Here is a 12,622-nt window from a genome sequence, read left to right on the forward strand (position 1 = left end):
CAGAGTGAGAAGGATTTAGGCCATAGTCTGCCACGCTGGCCAAATGCGGATTGGCAGACTTTACACATCTTTGAGAACAAGGAGATCCGTTAAAGCAAGTGCTATTTATCAAATTGTTTTAAAAACGCACATAACTCCAAAAAGTTAATAGTGCGTGCCCGAGATCGAACCCCCAACCTCTCGAACAGAAGGCGGATGTTGATGATGACCATTAGGCTAGCATAAGTTAGTTTAGATATGACCTGACCTGTCCTTGTTTCGCACAAGTAGCCAAAGTATCTACAAAATACATTTTCAGTCGTAAGTAATATTTTTGGCTATTGGGTATTTGACTACATGACTACTTCCTTTGTTGGTTTTAAGTGTAATAACCATTTTAAATTATCGATTAAACTAAAAAAAGCACGTCAAATAATTGTGACGTCACACACAGGTATTTCATAGAATCTCGCATACTAAGCGTGCGTTTTGACGTTTGATAAAAAGTTACTGATTTGACTAGTTGTCAAATACCGTATTGTAAGTTCATCATAGAAGATAGATTTAGAGGAACTTTGTTTTACATATTTAATCAAGTTTAGTACCAGGTATAAGCCCACCCGTGCGAAGCAGGGCAAGTTTATTTTTACTTTTTATAATTATATTTGTAATCGTGAAATTGTTCGATGGTGTAAAATAATTAAGGTACCTTAGTTTACCTTAACAATGGTGGGCAGTCACGGTGGGTGATCAATTTAGTGATCATTTACAAAACAGAGTAAAACCGCGACCACCGACCTTTACGGCAGCTCAATTGAATTACACGCTATGATACCTCCCTTATTATAAGTTGCTAAACACCTCAGATTCAAATGTAACATCAATTTTACAATGCAATACCTTTTTAAGGTTTAGGGTTCTGTTCCTCAAAAGACTGGCTTCCCATAGCACAGGGAATCCTAGTTTGGGGGCCAGGAACTTTGCATTGCTTCTACCAGGGTTATGTATTATTGTATATATACCTTGTAAATTTTTATCAAAAAAAGATTTATTATTATTATTAAAAGGAAAAACGGAACCCTTATAGGATCACTTTATTGTCTGTCTGTTGGTCTGTCAAGACACCTACAGGGTACTTCCCGTTGACTTAGAATCATGAAATTTGGCAGGTAGGTAGGTCTTATAGCAGACATTCGGGACAAAATTTGAAAAACGTGAATTTGTGGTTAAATCACACAAAAAAAAAATTGTGGTCATGATCGAATGATTAGTATTTTCAATTTTAGAAGTAAGATAACTATATCAAGTGGAGTATCATATGAAAGGTCTTCACCTGTACATTCTAAAACATTTTTTTCGTCATTTTGCAAGATAAATCTAAAACTATTTTGCATATAAATAAATAAAAATCTGTTTTAGTATGTACAAGTAAAGCCTTTTCAAATGGTACCGCAATGTATTGTTATATGGTATTGTTATCTTACTTTGGAAATTGGAAATACTAATTTTTTATCCATGAACACATAAAAGCCCTACTTTATTATTATTATTTATTATTTATTTATTAGGAACACACACAATACATTAATTTAACACAAACTACGACACTCATAAACAAACACAGGCTGATAAATGTATCTATAAAATGTGTACACAGCATTTGCAAAATATCTAGACAAATAAAAAGAAATTAACTAACTACTTAACTAAACAAATAACTAAGTTACTTAGGAGATGAACCCACCGTAAAATGATAAGAGCTTTTTTTTGAATGCAGTAGCTGAGTCATGAAATATATCGATGCCAGGTATCTTTTTTGATATTCCGTTATATTTTGCACATATACACATAATAGGGGCTTGATTTCCTAGATGAGATTTGGTGAAAGGTATATGGAAGATTTTTGGGGATATAAAACTACGGGAGTGTCTATGTGGAACAGATAAGGATATTCTTATAGGTTTTTTTGACAGACACGACAGACGATGGACAGACAGTCATCAACCAGACATCAAACTAGTTGCAAGGAGCCACTGGATTCAGGTGGCGCAAGACAGTGACTGGTGGAAGTCCATACAAGAGACCTATATTATAATTAGGCAGTGGATATCTATCGGTTGACGATGATGATGAAATAACCCAATAAAACTTAGGAGATTGGACATTTTCTGTAGTGTAATCCAAATTACACGGCCACTGAGATACGCAATAGACCTACTGATCTATATTTTACTATTTCAACCTATTGTTTGTACTGATGAAGTGTAACGTTAAAGATAAACAAACAGTTGGTATTTTAACCGAAAAAAATAACCCAAAGTCACGATATTATTGTCCTAAATCCGAATCTAGACCATCGACAGCAATATTTACGAAAAAAAAGAAACAATGGTTGTCAACATACTATAAAATATAATTTATCTTTCACAAAAAAAGCAAATCTCAGAGACATTAATATAAAAGTGGTATCATAAAAAGTGAGCTGGTTATTTTCAATTCGCCTCAAACAATGGCTCGGTTGGAAGGCTTTGTTTGTCCGATCTCATCTTTGTCCAGTCGTAATTTCCCCTGCAGACAGAATCCGGACGTTTATGAGCGAAAACATTCAGTGTTAAGTATCTACTAACTTATTATGGGTAGATATTCTGCACTTTATTACGTCGGTCTACCTCTACGTATAAATAAATGATAAGGTTGTCGTAAAGCTGATCGAACCAAGGCCTGGGCATACCGACACATTGCAGTCAATTGCAGTATAATGAAAATCTCCTACAGACTTAAAATGTCTTGTTCTGACTGAATGATCTATCAACGCACAGCCTAGAGTTAGAAACTTGAAATAGGCAATAGAATAGGCATATAATATGTATAGGTTAACCTACTAAGTAAGTAAAATTTCAAACTTCAAAAATGTTCTTCTGAGCTTCGGCTCTCGTATTGGGTACATTAGATAGGTCGATAATAATAACTTTTCGTCGATACAGGCAAGGCATTCCGAACCAGTGGTAGATGCATCCTACTATTCGAAAGTACTTGTAAAAGTTTATTCGAATAAAAAAGATTTTTATTTTATTTTATTTTTATAAAGTAAAGTAATATTTAACTGCAGAATCCGAGTAAAGTTTAAGAAATGTTACGTGAGGGCTAAATGCTACCGCGTAGAAAGTTAGGCATCCGTGCGGGTCAAATGAATGGGAACCCTTTGCCTATAATGCGAATAGGCACATAGCAATTATTATTTATTATTGCGTGGCATTCGTTTGCTGTTGATTTAAACCAATGATCCATAGTTCCATGCCAATATTATTAACTAGCTCATGCCCGCGACTCCGTCCGTGTAGACTACACAAATTTCAACCCCCTGTTTTACTGCTTTATGGCTTGAATTTTCAAAAATCCCTTCTTAGCGGACGTGTACGTGTTTGTCATAATAGCTATCTGCGTGCCAAATTCCAGCCCGATCCGTCCAGTAGTTTAAGCTGTGCGTTGAGCCGTTGATAGATCAGTCAGTCAGTCACCTTTTCCTTTTATATATTTAGATGTCTGCCTGCCTGTCTATCTACTGCCCTTTCACGGCATATTCGGAAGAAGTCAGGGTTTGTCAACTTTGTTTATTTGCTTTTATTGACCGACAAAGTTTAACGGTAACCGTAACGTAACCTTAAGGGGACTCAGTTCGGTGCTTTCTTCATACAAACGTAGGAGGGAAATTACAACAATATTCGATATTGTACACACAAAACTAAGAATTATATCGATTTATCTCGTCATTATCTAGGTTTATTGATATATAAAACATTGAAAAAGTATTGATTTAAAAGTTACGAGGCTCAAAAGATTCCTATTTTAACACTAAATTAATGACAACTTTGGGCGTAAATAAATAAGATTAGGGATATGAAAATTCTAAAACAATTTATCATTAGACGTAGTTTATTTATTCATTAGTTGAAATAATTTTACTTTGCAAACATAAATTCAGCAGTTTTTTCTCAAAAATTTTCCTGAACCCTTTTCGCGCGCTTGATTTCGGTATAAATCATCGTGCCTCTCAACTTTCACATACAATGTCAAGTGAAAAGCAAACATGTTAACCACGTGCGCTGCCAATTTCGGTCGAGCGTCCTGCGTCACCTTAACCGTCTATAACGCAACTGGACCTTAATGTTGTTAACTGTGACTTGTTAACGTTAATATCACCTTCAAAATTAGGCGCAATGCACACCTGCAGAGCGGCCACCGCGCAGCGTCGTTCTTTGTGTGCTCCGTGTTTTATTTTCATAATTCATTGCACCATTTCAACCGTAATCCAAAGTTGGTAAAGTTGAGTTTAAGTTGTTTTCCAAAATTATATACGGGCCTCCTAAATCGGAACAGACTAGGCGATTGGTAGATTTACTTAGAGTAATCAGTGTAGGTACGTAATGCGTATGTACCTAGTACCTTATAAATAAAGAAGTCAAATTGCAATACACAATAATAATAATAATAATTGATACAATGCAACTAATAACGAATCGTTTCACTGATGATAAAAAACAATTAATCGAAATAGAACTAGAAGTAGTTTTTTTTAAACTTAAATAAACTTTTACAGGTGCTTTTTGCTTTTGCTTCGTCAAAAGAATCTGCCACTGGGTCGGAATGCGATTCGATAACGATCAAAATTCATTACCCATAACTATATTAATAAAATTAGTGTGTCAGTCTCATAAATCATACATTACTTTATTTATGCTTTCAATTGGGAACGAATCACGTGAACTGGGCAGTTGAAATTAGATTTTATCGTCTAATAAATAAGGTTTCAATTTAAATTGATGTCCAATTAAGCATGTGTGAACTCTGTCGCCGAGCAAGGCATCATTGCATGCGGAGTTGGCGGAGTTCTATGGATTCAGTTGTAGGTTTAAGTTATGAACGGTTAGCGTATTTACTATATATATTATTACTAGACTACGTTTTTCTAGCGACTTCGTCCGCGTAGACTGAGTTTTTTAAGGATCCCGTTAGAATTTTACAAACCTTTTCTTATTGCGGTTTTACGTCATAGATAAAGCCTGCATGCATGAAGATGTATCTATAGTGCGCGACGTTCGAGCGTGCTTGCCTGAAAGCGCTGATTCACTTTTACCTTGAGGTTACACAAATAGGGTCTTGGACTAGTAGTAATAATATGAAGTGATTTGTTGTATAGCGGTAGTTTATGGGGCTAGAATTCATTATTGAAGAGAATAATTTACAGACATACTGAAACAACTAACCTAGGCTAGCTAGGTATTTACTGAAATACACGATTAATACAAAATAATCACTCCCTCAACTCAATGTTCAATCAATAATCGCTCTGACTCGAGACTCGACGACTATTAAATACTTTTTGTGTTTAGGTCGTTATTTCAATCATGTGGTTGAAATAGTATATTTCCCGATCAAGTTAATATTTCAGTTAGGTTAGTCTAAAGACTAAAACTCTCGATAAGCCTCTACGCGTTGTGATCCATATCCGCGCGCAAGTTTAATATGAGGGGACATTTTAACTAAACTCATCTAAAAATACCCAATAATTCGCCTGCTTTTCTGACTGACTTCTTTTATTAATTAGGTAAACATTAAATTGGCAGACTCTTTTGACTTAGACCATACACGAACAACATTTAAATTAATTATTATTTAGTTCACTCGATCTATATTGCAACTCTGATGCACTTGTGATTTATTCAGGTCATATCCAAGTGTAATAGCTTAGGTATTTAGACCGGATTTATAGCCCTCAGAAGCGCATACAATTGACTATGAATGAAAAGAATTATGGTTTGAAGTATCTTCAAAAATAGTCGATTGAATTATTTGATGGTATCTTTTATGAGTATAATGTTACACAATTATCATGAACTAGCTGATGCCTGGGACTTTGTCTTCGTGGACATAAGTCCCAGCAAACCTGCATCAATCATAATTACAATCTCAATTGTTGTGATTGGCTGAATTTGTGCGATTCTTGTTGCAACAATGCATTGTAGCCAATAATGAGCGAGCGTCAACCAATCAGAGATGATTGCGATCGTGACATTGTAGCTGTTGTTCTACCACAATCGAACAGCTGTGTCGCTAGCACAACCCAGTCTAATCAACGCAACGGCAAACCAACGAACCGACATGTTTACGTCCGGCCACTGCAAGTTCTCACGCGTTGGAAAACGAAAGTGTAATAAAGTATTTTAGAATTGGATTTCGCAAGTGTCTCTTTATGATGCTTCAGACGTAAATAATTAACATTTTCCCTTTTTACTTGTGTTTAATTTTGCTGATGATATCGTAACGAGTGAACTGTGAACTTATCTAATTGTTCCGACCCGTTCATATGGCTACCACCGCACGTTATTTTGCAGGATAAATCTTACCAAATAAGTGCCGAAAGTGATGAACATCGGCCTTTAGAATAACATTTCATCTTTGTAGAGCGTTGTCTCTGTCACTGATATCCATATGACGCTTTGTCGGTCTGAACGACCGAGACAGTGCTCTACAAATTTTAATCTGATGTCTCCTTCTAAAGATCGATGTTCATCATTTTTGGCCGCGTACTGTACGTATAGTCCGCGACAGGTCGAGATGGCAATCGAGGTATGAGGCGGGAGGAACGCCCGGCACAACCGCACGTCACCCACGATCGCCCGCACCGGATTAGCGTAGGGGCTGTGGGGTGTGCGGGGCGTTCACTCCCCGATTCTCATCTCGACCTGTAGTAGCATTTCAATTGTAGTTTGGAATTCAGTGGCCTCTTACCTGGAACAGCAGATAGCCAGAATCGTACATCCAGAAGTCATCTGGCGCGTTGCCCGGCTTGGAGAGGTGGATCGCGAGGCAACGCTGCAGGATCAGCTGGCAGCGCTGCCCCCCCGCTCCGCGGCCGCTCATGCCTTAGGCGGGCGGCGGCATGCTCTGTAACAACACAAGGGAACACGTTACAACCAGCATACCTAGCACCGTAAAATGATAGCTACAGGTTGACGATCGCAATCACCTCTGACACAGGCCGGCATTGTCTTGCTAATGGTTAAAATGTATTGTTGAAGCATAAATGCTATTAGTTTTGCCAATCACAGCAATTTAGATTGTAGCAGTCAATGCAGCGTTTTAGTAATCGACCGAAAGAGGACAATCTGCAGACCCACAAAAATTGCAATTGTGCATTGTAAGGTCTATATCTCCTGAGGATGCTCCGGTGTCCGGGCGAAACGTGCGTCGAGTGTGTTTTGGGATTTGTATGGTGCTGCGTGGTGGTGGTGCGTATTGCTTGCCGAGTGGCTGCTTTTCCTGCATGGTTAGCAGTGGGAGGGCGGGCGGTGCATTTCGCATGCAGCATGTTGCATCATACAGATTCGACCTGTTTCAGCGGATTTCAGCAAATTAAGCTTTTGGTTCATTGAAATTCGGATCTTTCGTTCCGGAGATTGTCCCTTACATCTATATACATACATTTTTTTTGGTTCTTAATTTGCTGTTGTCGGTGAAATATGGGTAATATTTACTTTTCACAATGTAGAAATAGCACCTGCCCTTCATCATGGTCAGCCCATGACCGGCTCACTACAGTGCACGGGTCTCCCCTCAAAATGAGAAGGGTTATGGCCATTGTCTGCCACGCTGGCCAAGTGCGTATTGGTAAACTTTACACATCTTTAAGGACATTATGGAGAACTCTCAGGCATGCAGGGTTTCTCTCGATGTTTTCCTTAACCGTTAAAAACGTACCTACATAACTCCGAAAAGTTAGAGGTGCGTGCCCGGGATCAAACCCCTGACCTTCGATTAGGAGGCGGACGTCTTACCACCAGGCTATCACGGCAGCTGCCCTTACATAAAGGTGGAATAGAGAAATTGAATCACAGAGTAGGCTTCTAGTTACCCGACCAGATTTAAATGCGATACGAATCTGGTGGTTTTCATACCACTGGCCAATTATTTGACGTGTTTATATAAACGTTGATTACCTATTTTATTGGGTCTGCGTTATTAGCAAATAGCAATAGAAATGTACAGTGATTTCATTAACTTGCCTTATTGCTCGAGCTATTTATTAATTACTAGCTGTTGCCCGCGACTTCGTTCGTGTGAATTTAGTTTTTTAAAAATCCCGTGGGAATGCTTTGATTTACCGGAATAAAAAACCTATGTCCATCTCGGATATGCAAGCCATCTTCTCTGTACAAAATTTCGACAACATCGGACAACAACAACTTTAATTTATAAGAGCAAAAATGAGGTAACTGCACATATCAAAATGAAAACCTCATAAGTGGCATAATTAACTTTTCATATTTCACCCGTAGGTATTCATTCATATTATACTCGTAAATTGGGACCGTAAAATAACTCTGAAACTTATAAAACCAAGAAACTTCTAACATTTCAAAATACTTTACCTACATTATACCAAAAACTAAAAAAGAACTAAAATAAAGTAAAAAAAAACTCAGCATTTGTTTAGGAAGATAGACCACTATGAGAAAACAATTTGCTTACTAAATTCGGGTCATTTATTCCCAACGTCTGAAACAAGACGGACGTGGCTTATGGAGACTTATATAACCGTGGCTCGCGTCGGAGGTGGACACACTGGACACTGAGAAGTTATTATTCCATTTGTCAGTATTACAGGGGACACCTGCATCAATAAATAGTAGACTTAGTACGAACTATTTTGATGGAATTAGAGTGCCGAAACACTTCAGCGTTAAAGTCAAATAAACTATAATGGTACTGAATCTAAGCGCAACTAAATTTTAGAGTGGTCGTCGCATCTTTTTCTTACCACTATAAGAAGAAATGTACAGACAAACCTAATTCAATTTAGAACTGTCAAACCCCATGACATTAGGTGCCTATTGTTTAAAGTCTAGTGCACTAAAATTTAGTTTTTCCGTTCTATTTTAGTATCATTAAAAAGAAAAAGGTGCGGATACTATAAATTTAGTTTAAAGAAAAACATCAAAATTGACATCAATACTATCTTGTTATACATATAAGTTTAAGTTCGTCCACACATCTATCACCAGCGCTCCAAATGGAAACGAAACTAAAATTGGTGGTACTGAATTTTTTACTTTAAATCACGGGATTTTTAGGTCCATTTTACTTTGACGTCATGGCATTTCAACGCTCGAATTCTATATCTACGTCGTTAATGTAAAATCTCATACTAAGCGCACTGTATGGGTACAATTTATTTGTTATCGCGGCAAATTATGCAACGCTTCGCGTTCGATATGCCGCATTCTATCTTCTAAGACTGTAAGTTATTACGTTTACTGAAGTGTTTGTTTTTATAATTTTATTTCTTTAGCTTAATGCAAACTAATCGCTTTTCGCAGAAATGCGTAATCGACGTGTTGCGTACTACGATTTAACAATTGGAATGTGATACGAGTGAAAAATTGAGATTTAAAATTATCAAATTATTAATCAAGTTGCTTACTACTAAATAATTTTAAATGCATATTAAAAATTGCGGACCGGCATTTTTGATATGTACTTATTTAATATTATTTAGAAATTTCCTTGAACTACGTACATAAGTATTACAAAATATTGCTAACTACTATTTTCGTAAAGTCCTTCTAACTTGTTAATGGGGGTACACCGTTAAAATCTTTTACAAATAGACGATGCGAGACTAAAGTGATTGCCATTAGCCCTTGACATGACAATTTCAGCATAATAAATTAAGGTTGCCATCCACTAACTATATCGAGCTATTGAACACACTGCATGGACAACTGCAATCCTACTTTTGGTAGACTGATTCACTAATCGCTGTAATCCGTTACGTATGTAGATACTGAATTATGGTTGACAATTATTGACAAATTTAAATTGCACTATTAGAACAGTCTTCCAAACCGAACTAGTTTAGCGTGGTGAACTATGTCCTAAACTCTTCTCATTCTGAGAGAACTCCCGTGCTCAGTAGTGGGCCAGCGGCGGTGGGTTGTGATAAAGTTAGAAAACATCAAACTTCATCCTATTTAAAAACTTGACCTATTGCTTTATTGCATAATACTATCAAACACATGTTTGCCTTAGCATATTCCCGGCACGTCGCCTATTTATTTTTAACATACTTGTTCCTTTTCTGATGATAACGCATAAAATGGACCGCAAGTGCAACCAACAAACAGCACCGAGATATTGTGTTAAAACATTTTTATTCCAAAACACCATAAATTCTGACATGTGCTGTCTTGTACCGTGCCATTTCTATCTAAATGTCAGTGCTACTCAGACGGGATCTAGTAATAACTTATAAGTAGGTGTAAACCTTTATCCTAATAGCCCATTAATAGCCCCACTGTGGTCATTTACGCATTTGTTTGCATAAATTTACGATTATAGCTAAATGATAGTTCACGTGACAACGCATAGTAATTACCACCGCGACTCTATATCAAAGTTAAGTAATAGAAGATAATTGGTTTAATAATTTCCGTCAACGACGTCTTACATTTTAAGGGCTAAGTCGACCACGGTCGTTAGGGATTTGTCACTTGTCACCATTGGGTAATGGTTATTACTCTTTCTCCATATAATTGAAAGTCCAGTTCCCGTTATAAATACTATCGTAATAAGAAGAACCCCAGGCGGTTTAAATGCTTCGTACAGTACGCGGCAGAAAATAATGTACATCTACCTTTAGAAGGAGATAGCGGATTTGTAGAGCATTGTCTCTGTCGTTGAGACCGACAAAACATCATATAGGTATGAGTGACAGAGACAACGCTCTAAAAACCCAAAATATCATTCTAAAGGCCGATGTACATTATTTTTTGCAGTGTAGGTATAATTCATTTTTGTTTTATATTTTACTTAAATAATACTCCTCAAAGGGTTAAATCAATGCATAGAAATGGCTTCAATATTAAGAAATATGTTATTGAGACACGTTAAACAAACAAGATTGAAGTGGAAATTTCATACAAAAATATTATATGTATGTACCTAATACCTATGTTATATTATCTAAAGATATGACTGTGAGTGTGGTCAACAAAAACTGTGGCTTTGAAATTTGATTTATTACCGAAAAAGTATTCGAAAAATAATGCTATGTATTTTATTAATAGTAAGTACTAATTAAAAAGAAAAACAATGTATCTAAACAAACATTGAAGAGCGATTTAGATTCAGAAAAGATTGAGTCAAATGGAGAAACCAAATCCCACTTGATAGAGAAATGTGTCCAGAAAAAGTTGTTAGCTAGTAATGCTAATCACGTCATAGCAGATCCATTGAATCTAAATTACTCATTATCAAACAAATGAGGGAAATAATTGATACAACATTAACCTATCCAAATAAAGCCATATATAGAATTCGAATTGAATATCAAACATTAGCGGAAGGCGAATAATTATATAAAGCGACATAATTTCAGTGTCTCAAATAAATGTTTATGGTCCTTTTAGACGTGCCACAACTATAACAATGCCACAGTCACAGTATAAAGAGCCCGACGCCTTTAATCTCGTGGTAAATGCAACGCGACTCTTCAATCTAGCCCTAACTACGTAGGTCAGTTTAGTTCGCTCCTTTGTCACGCACTTACAGAACGATTCTTTAGCCTAGACAGCTTCGTCGAACCTCTTTATGTAATATGATATCCTTGCTCTGTGCCACAGGGGTATAAATATCGCCGGTAACAAAACTATAATATGAAAATGCGTAGTTCCTTTCACAAGCAAAAGTTAAGTCGCGTTCAATGGCCTATCGACAATATTATGACGTGGTCCACATTGACGACATTGCGGTAACAAGGCCTCCACTTATGGCTTTAGCACGCAAGCGAGTTACCACATCAGGACTACCAAACCATTCTTATTTAGTAGCTGTAAAACACAACTTCAAGCAGCTGCAGCTAAACTATTCATTGCTTAAAGTAAAATTATTATTGCATTATACATTACTTTGTGGTGTGGCCTGTTTGAATGGACACTAAGAAAACACATTTCCATAATAGGATACTCTAGCTCACTTTGCATCCCTTTGCGAATCGCCATCAATTAAAAATCAACCTTCTACAAAGCTCTTTAAGGTTTCAAATTCACTTAGTTAATAATACAAGTTAAAAGGTAAACGTGCATAATATTCTAGAGTTCAGTAAAACACAGTACAATGCTGTCTGAATCGAGTTACATAACTTTTGTTGATTTACTTCGCCGGGAAGAGATTTTGCTTAAAGTGGAAATGCACGTTTATTATCAAATTATTTAAATTAAATATTCCATTACATTTCGCCGGAGTGCTTTAGATGTCTGTTATTAAAACTTAGTAACCGGATGTATGGATTTCGTCCAGTAACAGTTTTTATTATGACTACCTAGTAATTTTATAGATTTTTTATAATCACAACAAGCTAAAACAAAAATGTAGTAAGAGCATCAAGCGCTAATTTATAAAAAAAAATTAAGAGCCGATTTTCCAATCACCAAATAAAAATTGAAGAATAAAGACGTTCAAAGCTTTTATATTAATATCTCTCAAATGTAAAATTTATTCCTCAGCAGTTTATCTGGCGATTGAAAAACGGCCCTAAGGACTGAAGGATGTCAATACAATTGTTACAAGTTTCATTTTGACAACA

The 12,622-nt window shown here is 36.5% G+C and overlaps 1 protein-coding gene and 1 long non-coding RNA gene across 2 annotated transcripts in view; one reads left to right on the forward strand and one right to left on the reverse strand.

Moving 5' to 3' along the window:
- Nucleotides 1–12,622, reverse strand: part of ko (Stork-head domain-containing protein knockout) — a 240,075-nt gene that overhangs the window by 161,129 nt on the left and 66,324 nt on the right. Inside the window, exon 2 of the mRNA XM_034968385.2 lies at nt 6,769–6,924. Within this exon, the coding sequence (XP_034824276.1) occupies nt 6,769–6,900 (132 nt within the window). The 5' untranslated portion in view covers nt 6,901–6,924. The remainder of the gene's footprint in view (nt 1–6,768; nt 6,925–12,622) is intronic.
- Nucleotides 1–12,622, forward strand: part of LOC138402369 (uncharacterized) — a 352,933-nt gene that overhangs the window by 97,152 nt on the left and 243,159 nt on the right. The gene's annotated exons all lie outside the window — the stretch shown is intronic.

This window comes from Maniola hyperantus, chromosome 5 (assembly GCF_902806685.2).
Source record: "Maniola hyperantus chromosome 5, iAphHyp1.2, whole genome shotgun sequence".
NCBI classification, from domain to species: Eukaryota; Metazoa; Arthropoda; class Insecta; order Lepidoptera; family Nymphalidae; genus Maniola; species Maniola hyperantus.